The 19776-nt window shown below is 41.1% G+C and overlaps 1 protein-coding gene across 1 annotated transcript in view; it reads right to left on the bottom strand.

Moving 5' to 3' along the window:
* Positions 1 to 11834: 11834 nt before the first annotated feature.
* LOC100598665 (coiled-coil domain-containing protein 144A-like) overlaps positions 11835 to 19776 on the bottom strand; it is a 47770-nt gene continuing 39828 nt past the window's right edge. Inside the window, exons 8-9 of the mRNA XM_030808354.1 lie at positions 12657 to 12950; positions 11835 to 12059 (exon numbers count right to left, since the gene is read on the bottom strand). Of these exons, the coding sequence (XP_030664214.1) occupies positions 11835 to 12059; positions 12657 to 12950 (519 nt within the window). The remainder of the gene's footprint in view (positions 12060 to 12656; positions 12951 to 19776) is intronic.

Below are 19776 nucleotides of genomic sequence, written 5' to 3'. Positions count from 1 at the left end.
GACATAGATATGATCCTCCTCCCATAATTGCTGCTGTATATGTATCTCAGGGCTTTTTGTTTACACTGGGACTTGTAGGAGTCTGTTAGCTGGGATGACAGGTGTGAGCCACCACATCCGGCCAAAAAAAAAAAAAAAAAATCTGAAGGCAATTTCTGTGGGCTGAAATGTTGAGGTTAGGGAATATAGCCTAGCACTCTGCTGGGGAGCTCTGGGCATCATTTCTCGGGTTTGTTGGATGCAAGACGGGAGCCCCAGCTGCAGCAATGGTGGGAATGCACCTGTTTCCACTTTGCTGCTGCTGCTTTTCCCCCGGGGAGTTAACAAGTGCCAGGGTGGAGGGAAGCAAATCAACGTTTGCGCTTGATTCCTCAAAGTAAGGTCTTATGAAAGGGTTAAGTAAAAGTAGAAGTGTTTTCAGTACCAGTTTCCAGCAGACCTGACTGCATTTAAAGCCATTGTTTTCTCTTTTTATTCTATTTAATCTGAAAAATAACAAAGATGTGATAAATGCTGTTGAATAAGGTCTTATTTAATAGGAAGGACCTGTAATATTTATTTTCTTCTGCTTTTGTAAGCCTAGAAATACTCACATATGTGGGGTGGTTGTGATTTTAGGATTTTCTGCTGCATCAGGAAAACTAATACTACGAAGCGATTGCATAGGGATGACGTGAGAAATGCATTGTGAAGCTCTGGTTTTTGGTGGTGGTAGAGGTTGGGGCAAGGGTGAGGGTAGAGTTGACCCTGGAGACATAACTGACATTGTTAGTTGATGCAGAAACCCAAACAGTGGCCAGCCATCAAGGGACTCAGATAAATCTGGGAGAACCAACGTAGAAACAAGCCAATGTGCTCAGAAGGGATTATACTGTCTACCCAATTTGTGAAAATAGTGAATAGAGAGATACTATTTTCTAACAATTGACATTTTCACGAACTTTAAGATAGAAAACGTGATAGATACAAACAGACAATGAAATTTCCAATAGTGTTAAGGAAATAAAACTCATGAATGGCATCCATTTCAAGGATTGCTGGCTCAGCCGGAAAGAGAGAAAGCAGAGCGGTCATTCCAATTGCTTTTTTTTTTTCTTTAAACTCCAAATCTCAACACAGATCTTATCCCACCTGAATAAACAGATTTTTAAAAACGTTTAAAAATTCGCTACTTATTTTAAGCATTTTATACACCATTCAGGGAATTCAAGCAGATGACCACCCTCAAGTGGGTAATAGCTGCTACACCATCAAGGCACCAGAGCTAAGACTGCACCCCCAATCCTGTGAAAGAGGAGGGAGGGAGGCTGGTTCCTAAGCCATTAGCACTCACTGGCCAGCTTATTAAAAATGCAGATTCTCGGCTGGATGCGGTAGCTCACGCCCAGCACTTTGGGAGGCCGAGGCGGGCAGATCACAATCACAAGGTCAGGAGTTCAAGACCAGCCTGGCCAATATGGTTAAACCCCGTCTCTACTAAAAATACAAAGATTAGCCAGGCACGGTGGTGGGCGCCTGTAGTCCCAGCTAACCGAGAGGCTGAGGCAGGAGAATCGTTTGAACCCAGGAAGCAGAGGTTGCAGTGAGCCAAGATTGCACCACTGCACTCTAGCCTGGGCGACAGAGCAAGACTACGTCTCAAAAAAAAAAAAAAAAAAAAAAAAATGCAGATTCTTGCCACCCAGCCCTGATCTACTGACTCAAAAGCTCAAGAAACGGAGCCTGGTATCTTTATCCCCAGCCCTCACCACCACACTAGAGCCTTGTAACTATTTTGAGTTAACTGCAAAATGGCTGCTGGAAGTTTCCTCTCATTGCTGTCTTTCCTCCTGCAGAATGCTATGTGATTATCATGAGCTAAGTCTGTTTCCCCAACTCCCTGCACCTCCCATCTCTTCTGTGTGCCCCAGAATCTCCCAGAGTGCGACGGCCCTGAAGGACAATGTCTGTGATCCCAGCTCAGGCACTTCACTAGGTGGGTGCTCTCCCATCCCAGAATGTGCTTCCTCAACTGGACAGTGGGATCATGGAGCCTGTCTTTCAGAATGGTCATTAGGATTCAATGATCAGCTCAACCGGTGAGCTCCACCCACCCTCCTAGGGCAGAGGTCCCCAACCCCCGAGCCACAGACTGGTACTAGTTCATGGCCTGTTAGGAACCGGGCCGCACAGCAGGAGGTGAGTGGTGGGCAAGCGAGAGAAGCTTCACCTGGATTTACAGTGGCTCTTCATGGCTCGCATTACAGCCTGAGCTCCGCCTCCTATCAGATCAGTGGCAGCATTAAATACTCAGAGGAGTGTGAACCCTACTGTAAATTATGCATGCGAGGGATCTAGGTTGCAGCGCTCCTTATGAGAATCTAATGCTTGATGATCTGAAGTGGAGCTGAGGCAGTGATGCTAGCACTGAGGAGCAGATTAACGTTAGCAGAGAGGTTTGACTGCACAGAGACCATAATAAATCAATTGCTTGCAGATGCATATCAAAACCCTGTCAGTGAATGACAAGCGGTTATTAAGCTGCATTTGGTGGCAGGCCTTATCACGGCAAGTGAGTTGATGTAGTTCAATTGTACAGCTGCATCCGGTGGCCTTAAAAGTATGTTTGAGGCCAGGCATGGTATCTCATGCCTGTGATCTCAGCACTTTGGGAGGCTGAGGCGGGCAGATCACAAGGTCAGGAGTTCAAGACCAGCCTGATCAACATCGTGAAGCCCCGTCTCTACTAAAAATACAAAAACTAGCTGGGTGTGGTGGTGCACGCCTGTAACCCCAGCTACTCAGGAGACTGAGGCAGGAGAATTGCTTGAACCTGGGAAGGCAGAGGTTGCAGCACCACTGCACTCCAGCCTAGGTGACAGAATGAGACTCCATCTCAAAAAAAAAAAAAAAAAAAAGTATGTTTGAGGCAACTTCAAATCTCCACAGGTTCCCACTGATTCTACATTATGGTGAGCTGTAGAACTATTTCATTATATATTACCATGTAGTAATAGAAATAAAGTGTGTAATAAATGTAATGTGCTTTCATCATCCCAAAAGCCTCCCCCTGCCTCCATCCGTGGAAAAACTGTCTTCCACAAAACCAATCCCTGGTGCCCAAAAGGTTGAAGACGACTGTCCTAGGGAATTGTAGCCTTTCTTGCCTCTTTTAAGTCATTTTCATTTTTTAAGGGTAGTATAATTTAACCTACAAAACACTATGCTAAAAATAACTTTTAAAATAATTTTACTCTATTTTGCTATCATCTGTGCTATCCCAGTACAAATACTTCGGCTAAGTGGCAATCATATTTAGTGAAAAAGTGTGGGGCTGGGGGAGCCTCAACACAGTCACCTTAGAGAAAACAAATGCTTCAATTTTTGTAACACTGATAGCTATCTCTCTTGTACATTCAGAGTTTGATATTATGAGATGAAATTAATTACAAACACAAATGTTAGCTCAGTCTCTGAGAAGTGCAATTACAGAAACATACTAATACATAAAATGCAAATACCTTCAACCTTTATTCTCAATTAATTTGGAGAAGAGTTAAATTTATTTACCACATATACTAATGGGCAATATCGCTATTTCCAAGAAGTTCCCTGGTACGTGTAAAGCTGACTTCAAAAATTTTTTTTTAAGTCTTGACATTTAATTTTTAAAGTACTGTTTCCAGGTTTTCCACTAGGTGTCAGCTAAGGACCACCACTGAATTAAAAGACAGGAAGGCAGCTGGGAGGCTGTAACTAATGAGTTTCCCACAGCTGTGTTGATATTATTAGACTGGTGATACATTTCTTGATGTTTAAAATTTCCCACTATGCATTTATTTCATAGAAATAATAGAAATACATTTTGAAAACTTTAGGAAAATAAGAATCTCAAGGAAAGACATGGAAAGTTCACTTTAATAATAATCCTGCTTAAATAGAAAATTATGATTATAGTGAATAAAGTATATTAAACAACCATGTTTGAGGCTGGGTGTGGTGGCTTGTGCCTGTAATCCTAGCACTTTGGGAGGCTGAGGTGGGTGGATCACTTGAGGCCGGGAGTTCGAGACCAGCCTGGCCAACATGGTGAAACCTCATCTCTACTAAAAATACAAAAATTAGCCAGGTGTGGTGATGCGCGCCTGTAGTCCCAGCTACTCGGGTGGCCGAGGCACAAGAATACTTGAACCCAGAAGGCAGAGGTTGCAGTGTGCGTTTTCTTGTATGGAGATTGCGCCACTGCACTCCAGCCTGGGTGACAGAGAGAGACCCTGTCTCAAAACAAAACAAAAGTGTTTTTATTGCCAGTGGGAATAATGTGGTTAGGATGCTCTTTGGAGCCAGAGAGACCTGGGTTTGAAACCAGGCTTGGTCATGTACTAGTTATATAAACTTGGGCAGTTTATTTAATGTCTCTCAGCCTCTGTTTTTATTTTTCTAGAATGGGAAGAATAAGAACTACCTCATAACATATTTTGGTGAGGGTGAAATAAGAATATAAAGTACTCAGCACAGTGTGTATGCTCAATAAGTTATAACTGAAAAGATGTTTTTAGATAGAAGGGATCGACAACTTGGGGAGAAAGTACGATGTTATACTGACTGTATTAACCATTTGAATACTTAAAGGGAACTTCCTGGGGCACACACGCCTAGCATGGGAGAAAGACAGGTATGTAAGGTGGTCTCGTTTTGTAACTGCCTTTCAGAATCTTGTTAGCAATTTTGATTTTCCCAGTAGACAGGTAAACAATAGATGGGGCCCATCAAAGATGCTCTGCCATTGCTCAGAAGGGCATTCTAAGGCACCAGGCCAGCAACAAAATGACTAATCATAAAGAAAATGCAGTCCCCTCTCTGCATGAGCTCCCTTTCATCTCATAACACCCTGATGAAACGAAAACTCATGCTTAAGTCCAAGTCCACACCTACGTACATTCATTTCCTGAGGACCAAATCATTGCTGGCAGTCCTGAGAACAAGCTTCAAATGCTTGTCAAAACATACAGAGAACAAAACAGACTGTACCCTTTCTCAGACATCTCAGCCCTCGTTATTTTCCACCCAGTTCAATTTTCATGATCATCATCCCATTGTCTGCTCCACCTCACTCCTCCCAGCCCCAACTTGGACCATTTCACCATCCATGCGAATAATCCACCCACCACCCTAGTTCCTTGACTACTTTATCTCTAATGACCTTTTCCTCCACTCCAGAGCAGCAACACAGAATCGGAGCCACCTCCAGAACCTGGTAACACTCAAAACCATCCCACCTCTAAGGCAGGACTCCAGAAGTCCCTTCTTCAACTACAGATTGGTGCATTTCCTTCTCTCCAACATTAAGTCCTGCTGAACCAGGCTTTATGACAATACTGCAGTCCCTCACGCCACGCCTGTGTTGCCAGCTGGTTTTCATCTTCACTCAACCTGATGTCATGCCCAATTATTGCAACTCCGTGCTCACTGGCACCCTCCCCACCCCCGCCCTGGGAACCTTCCCCTACCAGCTCTGCCGGTTCCCAACCGGGAGGAACCCACACACACCACGGTTTTCACCAGTAGTTTCCAAGTTGCTGAGCAGATTTTGAAATGACGTCATCACACTGATTCATGGGGGCCAGCTTCAGTTGGGTCTTTGCTGTCTTTCACAGGTTATTCTAGCCATCTCCAGTGACTGGTCCATTTTTTTTTTTTGGAGACAGAGTCTCACTCTGTCGCCCAGGCTGGAGTGTAGTGGTGTGACCTCGGCTCAATGCAAGCTCCGCCTTCCGGGTTCACGCCATTCTCCTGCCTCAGCCTCCCCAGTAGGTGGGACTACAGGTGCCTGCCACCACGCCCAGCTAATTTTTTGTATTTTTAGTAGAGACGGGGTTTCACCATGTTAGCCAGGATGGTCTCCAGCTCCTGACCTAGTGATCCGCCCGCCTCGGCCTCCCAAAGTGCTGGGATTACAGGTGTGAGCCACTGCGCCTGGCCTGGTCCATTTTCCTTAGCAAGTGTTCTTCTGATCCTTTCCACTTTCCCTCAGACACCTTCGATCTCTGCTTCACTCATTCAGCAGATGACTTTATCACCTGCATGAGTGAAATCAAACCCTTTGTCTTCCCAAGTCCACCTCAAAGTTCCTCTGTCTTTCATCTTTTTCTCCCTTGGCTCAGAGAGATGCTTCCAGCCCTTTCCAAGATGAGCCCCTATTCCTGTGTCCCATCCTCTTCCTTCCCACCTCCCCAGGCCCCGTTCCAACAGGAAGTGAGCCACTGTCTCCTCTCCCACCTTCCTTCTCCCGCTCTGCCATCTGCTCATGGACTCGGCATTCGACCCAGACAAGAAGTCTTGCTTTGCTCTTGCCTCTCTCTCCAAACTATCATATTTTCTTCCTTTTGTGAGCTTTGTATATAAAAAAGTCTATACCCATTCTGTTCTTTCTTAATCCCCCTTTTTCTTCAACCCACTGTGATCTCTCCCTTTTCTCTGAGTTGCCAAATATGAAATCTGCTTTTCTGTTTAAATCTCCTTGACCTTGGCAGCCTTTGAGACTGTGTTTCCCCCGTCTCTGAGATGTGCTTTTTCCTTGTTAGTGCAGCGCCCTCCTCCTCAGACGTCCTCCCTGCCTCCTCTGCTACTCTTTCAATCTTTCTTTGGCTGTTCTCCAAATCCCCCCATCTGCTTTCTGATCACTTAGATGTTGGGATTCCTAAGGGTTTGTCTTTCCTTTGCACATTTTTGTGGGTCATCTTGTTAAACCTTAGGGCTTCAATTACTGCCTGTAGTAAGAGTCTCCTAATCCTTAGCTTCCAAGACCTGAATTTCCACCTGTGGCTGACCCTGCCCAGCAGCACAGGTGCCAGTGAGAGCAGAGGGATCCTCTCTCTCACTCCCATCTCACGGGTTCCTCTCCCTGTCTCAGAACTCACAGTACCATGCTCTCCTTCAACCCGACTCGGCCTTGACTCTTAGTGGGCAAGTGATCCGCCTGCCTCGGCCTCCCAAAGTACAGGGATTACAGGCATGAGCCATCACTCCCAGCCCTCATTTAAAAATTTTCTAACCATGGTTGACCATAGACAAATGAAACTGCAGAAAGTGAAACTGCAGATAGGGGGGATGACTGTATTCAATAGATTCCGACATTATGTCTGCAAAACACTTGTACGATAAAGCATTAAACTTGTGTTGCTGTTGCAAAAAAAAAAAAAAAAAGCAGACTGGAAGATTAGAATGTCATCTTCCTCTGATTTTTGATAGTCAGCGGCATCACACCACACTCTGGCTGCCTATACCTGAAACCTACAGAGTTTGTTCTGACTTACGAGCCAAATAAGGTATCTTTTTTTCCCGAGTTAGGCAAGGCCACTCTGTATAGAATGGAGTCACTTTGGGCTTTTCTGTCTCACTCTAGGGACAGCCAGGAGCCTGGAACTAGCCTCTGGGCCCATGCAGCCTCGTTTTATTTTTAATAGCGCATCTATTGAGGTGCCCAGGGCATGATCACTGGCTCAACATCTGTCAAAAGTTCCTTAAGATTTAGGGCTCAAAATGTTTGCTGGATAGGCCTTTAGAAAACTTCTCTGTCTTATTTTAAAAATGAGGAAACTGTCAGGTGCGGTGGCTCACACCTGTAATCCCAGCACTTTGGGAGGCTGAAGCAGGTGGATCACCAGAGGTTAGGAGTTCAAGACAAGCCTGGCCAACCTAGTGAAATCCCGTCTCTACTAAAAATACGAAATTAGCTGGGCGTGGTGGTATGCCCCTGTAATCCCAACTACTAAGGAGGCTGAGGCAGGAGGTTCACTTGAACCCAGGAGCCGAAGGTTGCAGTGAGCTGAGATTGTGCCACTGCATTCTAGCCTGGGCAACAAGAGTGAAACTCCATCTCCAAAAAAAAAAAAAAAAAAAGGAAACTGAAATGACATGCTGGAGGGTCACGTCCCAAGTGACTGTAAAGGAGCTGGTTCAGCCTTGGCTCCCCTTACTCTTACTCTGCGTCCCCTGCCTATGACCACCCACACACCACCTCATGATTTTGCAGGAACTGGTGGCAGAGGAATAAAGGCTTAAAAAGTCTTTACATAGTTTAAGGAAAGTTGCTTTCAACAAGAATTACTAAATTCGCAATTAATAGAAGTAGGAGACTCAAAATTTTAACTTAAACCATCAAAGGGGCTATAAGCAAACAATTAGCTTAAGTCATAATGTCGGCGGGGCACGGTGGTGCAAACCTGTAATCCCAGCACTTTGAGAGGCCGAGGCCAGCGGATCGCCTGAGGTCAGGAGTTCAAGACCAGCCTGACCAACATGGAGAAACCCTGTCTCTACTAAAAATACAAAATTAGCCAGACGTGGTGGCACATGCCTATAATCCCAGCTACTCAGGAGGCTGAGGCAGAGTAATTGTTTGAACCCTGGAGGCGGAGGTTGTGGTGAGCTGAGATTGTGCCACTGCACTCCAGCCTGGGCAACAAGAGTGAAACTCCATCTCAAAAAAAAAAAAAAAGTTATAACGTTACTTTCTCTTAAATAGCCATACTAGACAATGATCGGGATTACTGATGTCCTGAACTTTTTTCAGGGAGAACTACGCTGAAGACCATGAGTGTGGTGCAGTACTTGAGCAGCCTTAATATTTTATCGGGAAAACAGTAGTACACCTGCAACCCTGCCGGGCACCGACACCCCGCGGGCTCACCTGTAACCAGACTGCGTGCTCATGTTTCCGCTCTGTCATTGATGTGCCAGGCGACTCGCTGCATTGTGTCTATAGCATCAAGCACCACATCATAGCCTTCTGTGTCCTTATCAAGGTGGTTTTCTATTTCCTTAAACAAAAAAGAATGAGGTTCTTTTTCCACTTTATTTTCATACAGACAGTGAAACAAATGGCACCTCTATGGTTAGTTCCTTATATTTTATTTTTGCTTATTTATTTACACGCTACCAGCTGGGTGTGGTGGCTCATGCCTGTAATCCCAGCACTTTGGGAGGCCGAGGTGGGTGGATCACCTGAGGTTCAGAGTTCGAGACCAGCCTGGCCAACATGGTGAAACCCTGTCTGTCCTAAAAATGCAAAAATTAGCCGGGTATGGTGGTGCATGCCTGTAAACCCAACTACTTGGGAGGCTGAGGCAGGAGAATCACTTGAACCTGGGAGACAGAGGCTGCAGTGAGCTGAGATTGGGCCGCTGCCCTCCAGCCTGGGTGACAGAGTGAGACTCTGCCTCAAAAATAAACAAATAAATAAATAAATAAAATATTTACAGACTACCATCATTCTTTAAGATTTTGAGGCCAGAAATACCTGCAACAAAATGGTAAGACAAGGAAAAAAAACAAACAGAGATAGGAAAGATAAAAGTGGAATAGAATACCAGGATAAACAGGATAAAACACAACACGCATGTAGCCCATTGAGTATCACAGCGATATTTTAGTTATTATAACAGATGTGGGAATTGCTCTTACAGCTGTAGAGTTCTGAGCTTGTTGGTGGCCAATGTTATACACTTCTCAGTAATATAGTTCTCACTCTCACAAGATAAAATGCATACTTAGTTTTTCCCTTTTTTATTTAGGAAGCAAAATGTTTCATACAGGAACTTAATATTTAACAGACTCAAAAATATAGCGAAAACTATTTTTACAAAATTATCTCTATAGCGAGTAGGCATTTTAGCAGTTTCCTGTAGTCAAGGTTTTAAAGGCCAAATGAAGTTGACTAAAGACAATCCTTCGGAGTGTTGAGAAGGATCTCATGGTTTCAGCACTCAATTCTCTGTGACGGTCAGAAGTATGTTACATTAGCAATCCTCTTACCAGTGGAGGCCCACAATCCCAGAACATGAGAGAGGGACAGGATCTTTGTTCCAGTTCTTTTGAGCACATAAGACACTTGCCCCTAGATCCTCAAGAGTCTAAGGATAGAGACTATTGCACATAGTTCCTTTGATTCTTTATCTTCTCAATGCCCAGCAGAAAGTTGGGTGGGGAATAAGTGTTTATTAAATTGAAACTATTGCCTTTTTAAAAACAACAACAGTAATCCTATATTAGCGCCTAAAACAGTAAGAAAACATTGTAATCAATTACATCATTCTTGTGACATTTTTCATACATCATCAGCTAACGGGTGGAGGTTAAATGTTATGGTACAACCTGAAGATTAGTTCCATTATTTTATAGTAACTATGTAAATCTTTGTTTACTTTTACTGAGTACTCAAGTTTTTCATCTAGCTAGAAACTGTAAAAGAATTTACGTTTTCTTTCCATGCTTGGACTCAGCTGTTAGCAAGGTCCTAAATGGCAAATTTAAAAACAGAATGATTTCTTCTTTTAGCCTGAGAGACAACTGTACTCATCAGTAAACAGACTGGGAGGTACAGAGGATATTTCTGTGGGGATTTTCACGGATGGCTATATAACTTTGAAATGATGTGAACGGGCCAGGCGCGGTGGCTCCCTCCTGTAATCCCAGCATTTTGAGAGGCCGAGGCAGGCGGATCACGAGGTCAAGAGATCGAGACCATCCTGGCCAACATGGTGAAACCCTGTCTCTACTAAAAATACAAAAAATTAGCTGGGCGTGGTGGTGCCCACCTGTAGTCCCAGCTACTTGGGAAGCTAAGGCAGGAGAATCGCTTGAACCTGGGAGGCAGAGGTTGCAGTGAGCTGATATTGCCCCACCGTACTCTAACCTGGCAACAGAGCGAAACTCCATCTCAAAAAAAACAAAAAACACAAAAAAAGAAAAAGAAAAAGAAACGATGTGAATGACATAGAGGGAGCCCTCTCATCAACTATAAAAGCAGAAAACACTTCAAAAGCAATCAGAAGTTAGTTTTGGATTAATCCAACCACTGTTTTTTTTTCTTCCTTGCCAGCCCTTAATATGTAGGATAAAGGCTGTTTTTCCTGTTAATTAAATTTTTGTAAGGATCTTGACTTGTCTCATATGCTTAACTGAGATCTTAAACTTTCCTTTTGACTGAAGGCCATCTTACTGTCTAGAAGACCATATTAGAGATTTTTGGGACACACTAGTCTTAGACGTTATATTAACAGAATTCAGCAGAGATGTGTCCTGAGACAAATATTATTTAAGAGTTATTTGGACACTGATTTAGCAAATAAATCCCTCTAAATCTAAGGTCATAGGATCAATTTAAAATTAAAATAATATCCCTTATGTGACTTCATAGAACGTGATTCTCCAAAGATGAGCTACCCAGGCAAACAGACAAAGCTAAGAAATTGCTAGTAAAGATGGACAATCAAAGTTCTCGAAATTTGAAATATATATGAACCAAACAAATCTGGAATAATTATCCAAATTAGAAACCTGGAATCACTTAAAGAGATACCTATAAACTGCAGGCTTGTTGACATGGAGAGCACACTGTTCTGTGTAGTAGGACAGTGCCTTAAGATGCGTGTCATCTTCCAAAAATTAATTAAACTCATTAATATTTCAAATTAAGGGAATACTGACAAACAATTTTTATAACGGTATCACTGTCTAAACTATGAAGCTTCACAAATACTTAGCTGAAACCCTAATAGATCAGGTTAGCTATATAAGAATATTAAGGGGTGGGAGGAAGCCACATAAAACCAAAAAACAGAAGGGACATGAACTGTCCTGGATTAAGATTTTAAAGGTTACATTCATTTACTATTTTCAATTTTACTTAAAGGTTCAGTTTATTTACTATTTATAATTTACGATTTTCCAAAATTGCATAATCTAGTGAGCTTTCACTTCCCACAAATCTCATGAACCTGTCTCACTAAAAGTCATGCTTTTGAAGGCAAATTAATGAGCTTAACTTATGTTCTATGATTCTGCATATTGACTTACCTATTCAGTTCCTTTGACAAGGATTCTCTAACTTTTACTTCTTCTAGGTAGAGTTCCTTATATCTTTCCAATTCGGTTTTATTAAAGTTGGCTTGCAAAGTTTTTATTCTGGAGATTTCAGATTCCATATCTTTAATTGTGAGTTCCATCTGAGTTTTTATTGAAGTAGTATTATCCTCCTTTAACTGTGCTAACTGTTCTTGAGATACTGCTGCTTGTTTCTAAAATAAATTAAAAGGGAACATTTTAAAAGTAATTATAACCTGAATAATTACTCTGTATTTGTTTCCTTTCGTTTGGAGTCAGTGATTCAGAGAACAATTTTAAGTATGTGATTCAGAGAACAATTTTAAGAACAATGTGAAGAAAGAAAGAAGCTCAAGCTTAACATATTTATTATCAGTACCAACTGAATTAACAATTGAATCTGAACTGTAGCACAATTCTCCAAAGAATAACAGAACCAAGTTAAAATTTTAAAAGTGGAACAATGTAACTTAAAAGCAGTTCAAGAGTATGGTATAATTTTTAAATCACATTTTTTTTTTTTTTTACTTTTTCTATTAGTCTTGTTTTATGCCAACTGGCTTTAGTAATCAAATGATTCTGTAGTGAGAATTACTATTATGGAAGGTCATTTAGTTATAAGAATGATGGAAATGAAAATATTTAAATGAAGAAACAAATACCACCTTCCTTCTAGAAGTCTATCAAACAAATTGCTGTAAGGAAAGTAGAGAAAACATGTACAATGTATATATCCAAAATAACATGTGCAGTGAAATGAATGAGAGCACATCACAGATAGATAAACGAACCTGCAAGGTGAGAACGGCTTCGTTTAATTTTTCTGCTATTTCCCTCCTTGCTTTTTCTTCAATCAACAGTTTATACTGTTCACCTTCACCACGTTCTAACATATTTCTCTCCATATAACTTTTGAGGTTTACTACTTCTTGTTTCAGCTGCTTCTTATTCTTCTGTAGTGTTTCACATTGCTTTTGTATTGCTTTCATAGAGAATAATGTCTGTTGAAGTTGAAGAATTTCATTCTCTGCATCCAGATGTAGACATCGTGAAGGTGCAGTTTCCTGTGCTTCTATAAGGTCAACCTGCATGAGTAAAACAATATAGTTTGGTAATGAAGAAGGTAGACTGAGAATGGTCTAACATAAAACTAATAATTTTTCAAATAAATTCAGTTGCAGTAAAATGTTACCTGTACTGTTGTAGATTCATAAAATACAGACCCTTGGATTATTCAGAAAATTAAAAATAAAGTTAAAACCACCAGAATTCTCAGAAATATATCCTTTACTTTCATCATCTTTGCCACACAACATTTGGACTTGATCTTAGACTTTTTGTTTTTCTATGATTGTTTCATGGCTTTCCTCTTTAAAATGGCCCTAAGTCACCACCTTAGCACAAAGTCTCTTATTCCTTTAACCCACTATCATTCTCCATAACTTGCAAAGAAGTTTTAGGAGCATATTGAATTATTTGGGCCTGAGTCAATAAATGGCTCCCATAATAAGACTCTGAAAATAAGACTCTAGTTAATAAATCTTGAAAAAAAATGGATTCCAATACCGTAAGCCTTTTGCTGAACTGAAAATGTCTTACGCTAATTTGAGCTACACTTCAAAGAGTAATGATACTTGGAGTTAAGAAGCAATCACATTTCCCAGTATAAAAGCTCAATGGCATGATCCATACCATTTTTCTGAAGAAAAATGCCTTAATTCAGTAGCACAATCTTGTAATTCATTGTTACTTTACATAAAATAAAGGAGCACATTAAACAATGACAACAAAAAATTGCACTGAAATTTCAGTGGTGCTGAGTTGGAAAGAACTGCTTTCCTTTAGAGGAAATAATTATGTTTTTTTTATTTTATAAAGGTAAATGAAGTGGTGGTTTTAAAACATCTACAAATTGCTTGCCACTTCTCCCATGACATTCCCTCTCCTGCATACAAGCTGGCATTGACAACCGGTTCCTCATGAACATAATGTGGCAGAACTGCTGTGTGACTTCTAAGGTTGGTTACAAAAAGTCACACAGCTTCTACCTGACTCTCTCTCTAGGAACACTTGTCCTTAAAATGCAGCCAACATGCTGTGAGAAAGCCCAAACCACACTGTGAATCCTCATGTAGGTAGGTGTTTGAGCTGACTTCCCTACCTAATGTCCCAGCCAAAAGCCAGCTTCAAATGCCACACAAGCGAATGAATTAGACGATTCTAGTCCCCAGCTTTAAGTTACCTCAGCTGATGCCAAGTAAGGAAAAAGTGAGCTGGCCCCACTGAGCCTTGCCTAAAACTGCAGATTGTGACCAAAATAGATGTTGTTTTGAGACACTGCATTTTGTTACATACCAAGAAATAACTGATACAGATGTTGACACTACATATGGATTGCACAACAACAACACAACAAAAACTACTAAAACATGTAGGATTACCATTGGACCAGGAGCTAAGTGGAAGATGAAAGGACCTACAGAAGAATAAGCATGAAAACAAGAAGAGTTTTAAAGAGACTGTCAGTGGAAGCCTGATGGTTCTGGAAGAAGCTGGTAGGAAAGGTTTCAAGGATAGTGAAGAAAATGATACTGGAACCTGAAGGAAAGGGCACTGTTATTACACAGCCACTGAAAGTAAAACCAATGCAAGAGATAAGCTAAAGAAAGACTACTACATATGAAGGAACCAGGACTTTCTGGGTTCAAGTATCTGTTTCCTTTTTACAGCCTCTCCACATGTCAGATTCCCAAACACACAGTCCTTGACTTAGCATGGTTTGACTCACCATTTTCTGACTTTTTATAATAGTGTGAAAATGATATGTGTTGAGTAATGAAATGATATGTGTAAAAGCCTCTTGGCTTACAACAGGGGTGGCTACATCAGGATAAAGTCACTGTAAATGGAAATTATCATAAATGGAAAACCCACCCACAACTTCTGATATTTGCAATTTATGATGACCCATAAAATGCAAATATCAGACATAACAAATGCAAATGTCATCCAGACATAACCCCATCCTAACTTGAGGGGCACCTGTATTGCTGAGATAAATGGCCTCTGGGATAAGATCAAATCCAGGTTGCTGCCAGGAGAATACAGTTTGAAAGTGAAGCCAAGACTGTCAGTGTAAGACCCTTTCTTAAGACCTCAGAAAGATTTAAGGTGGTGCCTCAAATTCCCTTAAAGATCTTAAGGGTATACGCATCTTAAGGCACTGTCCTACTACACAGAACAGTGTGCTTCCTTCACAGGAAGCACCAGGTGAAGTGCTTATCTCAAAGAGATCTGGACAAGAGGTTTTTCCAACGACAAGAACCCAAGTAAAACTCACAAGAGACTCTAAGTATTTAAGAGAATTGTAGTAATGATAGTACTGCTTGCTAGCTTGGATTAAAAGACACCAAGACAGTAAAAATGAAAAAAGGCCTTAGGACCTAAGAAGTTCTACAGGGAGGAAGCTGGCTGAGGAAACTACTTAGCTGAAAACACAGGTCATTGCTTATGAAAAGGATACAACAAAGAGCCAAGAAAGTACAACAAAGAGCCACAGAGGATGGTTCCCATAAAGTCCAAATCAAAGAAGTGGAAGCACACATCAGTCTGTATTTCAGAATTGCTATGGTCTAGTATTTCCTTTGTGACTCCCATTTTCTCTCTGTTCAATAGGAGGGTCTCTGGCAGTTTCGGAGAATGCTGGGTGGGTGAGTGGTAGATAACTTGTCCCTTTAGTTAGTTCTTAAGTCTTTGTGTTGACAAGAAATGCACTCAAGGGATTATACTCCAGAAACCACAACCCACGGTGAATCCCTACTGAACGTGATAAAGATGGTAGGATCTTGCACTTCAAACCTGAGCATGCTGCCATATTAAATGAAACTTGTGTGTGTGGTGGGAGATTAGGATCTTGCACTTTAAGCCTGAGCCTGCTGCCATATTAAATGAAACCTGTGTGTGAGGTGGGAGGTAATAATTAGAAATGAGTGTGTTTTTCAAGTGGTAGAAATTTTTAAAATTGTAGTTATAGGGCCAATTGTGCAGGTTTTAAAACATGTCTATACATTCCTTAATATGCACAGCATAGACAGAGACATCATCAAGATGGCTGACTGGGAATACCCAGCACTCACCTCTTTCAAAAAGAAAAACCAAAACAGCAAGTAGGTAACCAGACCTTGAGGAAAACATCAAAGAGACCATACTGGAATTCAGCAGGAAATTGACAGGGATCCTCTGAGGACAGAAGGAAAGGGAACTGAGGTAGCCAGCCCAGCCAGGATCATCTCAAAGCCAGGACAGATTCTCCCAAATCCCTAGCTCCACAGCACCCTATACCTGTGGAAATAGGTGGTCACCTAATAGCCCAACAGGGAAACTACTCTAGGTCAAAGGGATCCTAAGTGTGTGCTCTCCAGAGCCTGGAAGCCACCTGACTGACACCACTGCCACCAACAGCAGTCCTGTCCCCTTCAGTGGCAGTGCTGTGCATACCTGTGCATACCTTCAGGAGGCCAGATAACCGGCCCACTCAATTTTGTGTACCATGAAGGAGCAAGTCTGCCAAACTCATGAGAGGCGGCACCCATGTGAGCCATATGAGAGCCTGAAGACAAGGCCACTTTGCTTGCTGCTGCTGTTGTCAGTGCTCACATACACTGTCCAGGGCCCTGAGGAGCAGCCCACCCCAACCAGGTCTGTGTGCATTTACCCAGGCACCATCTACCACTAACACCAAGGGCAGTCCTACTGCCCCACTGGCACCCGCACATGGCATCCAGGTGCATAAAGACAGGGCTGCCTCATCAGCCACTGACAAAGGCTCCTGCACGTGCCTCCAGTGAACCTGTGGATAACCCTGCTCCACACGCTGCCATAGGTACCCACCCAAATGTTCCTCATAGAGGGCTAGAGAAATGCCCATGCAGCCTGCTTTCACCACTACTAGCGAAGCAAGTCGTAAAAAGTTTTTTAAAAATGAAATCACACAACACCATGCTCTAGGACCACAGTGTAATAAAAAGAGAAATGAATACCAAAAAGATCTCTGAAAACCACACAATTACATGGAAATCAAACAACTGGCTCCTAAATGACTTTAGGAAAAGAAACAATTTAAATAAAAATTGTAATAAGCAAAAAGAAACATCATACCAAAACTTCTGGGATGCAAAAGCAGCATTAAGAGGAAAGCTTATAGCGCAAAACAAATATGTCGAAAAGTTAGATCAGTAATTAACAATCTGACACTGTGCCGAGAGGAACTAAAAATCAAGAACAAAATAACCCCAAAGTTGGCAGCAGAAAAGAAATAACTAAAATCAAAACATAACTGAGAAAATTGAGGCCCAAAAATCCATACAAAGGATCAATGAAACCAAAAGTTGGCTTTTTGAAGGGATAAACAATACTGAAGGCCACTAGCTAAATAAATTAAAAAACAAAACAAAACAAAAAAACAGAGAACATCTAAATAAGCACAATCAGAAATGACAAAGATGACATTACAACTGATCCCACAGAAATACAAAAGATCCTCAGAGACTACAGTGAGCACCACTGTATGCACACAAACTAGAATATCTAGAAGAAATGGATAAATCCCTGGAAACACAACTTAACAAAGATTGAACCAGGAGGAAATTGAAATCATGAACAGACAAATAACAAGTTCTGAATCAGTAATAAAAAACCTACCAGCCAAAAACAGATCCAGATCAGACTGACTCATAGCCAATTTCTACCAGACATACAAAGAAGAGCTGTTAACAAACCTACTGAAACTATTCCAAAATATTGAGATACTTCTCCCTAATTCATCGTATGATGCCAGCATCATCTTGATACTAAAAGCCAGCAAAGACACAACGAATAAAGAAAACTACAGCCCAAGATCCCTGATGAATGTAGACACAAACGTCCTCAACAAAATATCAGCAAACAAAATCCAGCAACACATCAAATACTTACTTCACCACAATCAAGTCAGCTTTATATTTGTGATGCAAGTTGGTTCAAAGTATACAAATCAATGAATGTGTTTCACCACATAAACAGGGTGAAAAAGAAAAACCATGTGATCATCTCAAAAGATGCACAAAAGCTTTCAATAGTGTCCATAATTCCTCCATGAAAAAAAATACTCAACAAATTAGGCATCAAAGAAATGGACCTAAAAATAATAAGGGCCACTCTATAACAAACCCACAGGTAAAACCATACAGAATGGGCAAAAGCTGGAAGTGGGGGCTGAGTGCAGGGGCTCATGCTTGTAACCCCAGCATGTTGGGAGGCGAAGACAGGAGAATCACTTGAGGCCAGGAGTCTGAGACCAGCCTAAGCAACGCAGTGAGACTTGTCTCCATAAAATAATAAAGAAAAGAAAAAAGAACAAAAAAAGTTGGAAGCATTCCCCTTGACAACTGGAACAAGACAAGGATGCCCAGTCTCACCACATGTATTCAATATAGTACTGGAACTCCCAGTCAGAGCAATCAGGCAAAAGAAAGAAAGAAAGGGCATCCAAAAAGAAAAGATGCCAAACAATCTCTCTTTGCAGATGATATGATTCTATACCTAGAAAATTCTAAAGAGTCTTCCAATTTATCCTGGAACTGATAAGTGACTTCAGTCAGGACACAAAAATCAATGTAAAAATACCAGTAGCATTTCTATACACCAATAAAGTTCAAGCTGAGAGACAAATCAAGAATGTAATCCCATTTACAATAGCCACACACAAAAAAGCAAATTACTTAGGAATGCATCTAACCACGGAGATGAAATGTGGCTACAAGGAGAACTACAAAACACTGCTGAAAAAAATCATGACACCAAATAGATAACACCAAAAAAAAATGGAAAACATTCCATGCTCATAGATTGGAAAAATCAAAAGCATTAAAATGGCCATACAGCCCAAAGCAATCTACAGATTCAGTACTATTCCTATCAAACTACCAATGTCATTTTTCACAGCATTAGAAAAAACTATTCTAAAATTTCATATGGAACCAGAAAAGAGCCCAAACACCCAGAGCCATCCTAAGCAAAGAGAACAAAGCCTGACGCATCACATTACCCAACTTCAAACTATACTACAGTAAACAAAGGCTACAGTAAAACAAATCAGCACAGTACTGGCACAGAAACAGACATATAGACCAATGGAACAGAATCAGAAATAAAGCTACACACCTACAACCATTTGGTCTTTGACAAAGCCGACACAAATATGCAGCAGTGAAAGGACTCCCTATTCAATAAATGGTGCTGGGATGACTGGCTATCCATACACAGAAGAATGAAACTTGACCCCTAGCTATCACCACATACAAAAATTAATGAAAGCTGAATTACATTCTTAAAAGTAAGACCTCTAACTATAAAAATCCTACAAGAAAACCTAAGAAATACACTATTTGAAATCAGCCTCTGAAAATAATTTATGAGTAAGTCCTCAAAAGCAAATGCAACAAAAGTCAAAATGAAAAATTGGGACCTAGTTAAACAAAGGAGCTTCCGCATAGGAGAAGGAACCATTCAAGAGACTAAATAGGCAACCTAAATAATGAAAGAATGTATTTACAAGCTATGCATTGAACAAAGTTCTAACATCCAGAACCTATAAGAAACTTAAATCAACAAACATGAATTTTAAAAATATATATAAAAGCAGGCAAAATACATGAACAGACACTTCTCAAAAAAAAAAAAAAGACATACAAGTGGAGAGCAAACATATGAAAAAATGCTCATCATCACTAATCATCAGAGAAAAGCAAATCAAAGCCACAGTGAGATACCATCTCACACCAGACATAATGGCTATTACTAAAAAGTCAAAAAATAAGCAACAACAACCCAGATTTGGGCAGAGCTGCTACAGCATAAAGGGAATTCTAATAC

Source organism: Nomascus leucogenys, unplaced genomic scaffold, assembly GCF_006542625.1.
Source record: "Nomascus leucogenys isolate Asia unplaced genomic scaffold, Asia_NLE_v1 Super-Scaffold_361, whole genome shotgun sequence".
In the NCBI taxonomy this organism is placed as follows: domain Eukaryota; kingdom Metazoa; phylum Chordata; class Mammalia; order Primates; family Hylobatidae; genus Nomascus; species Nomascus leucogenys.
Note: the sequence above shows the minus strand (reverse complement) of the source record. Positions and strands in the feature narration are given on the sequence as shown.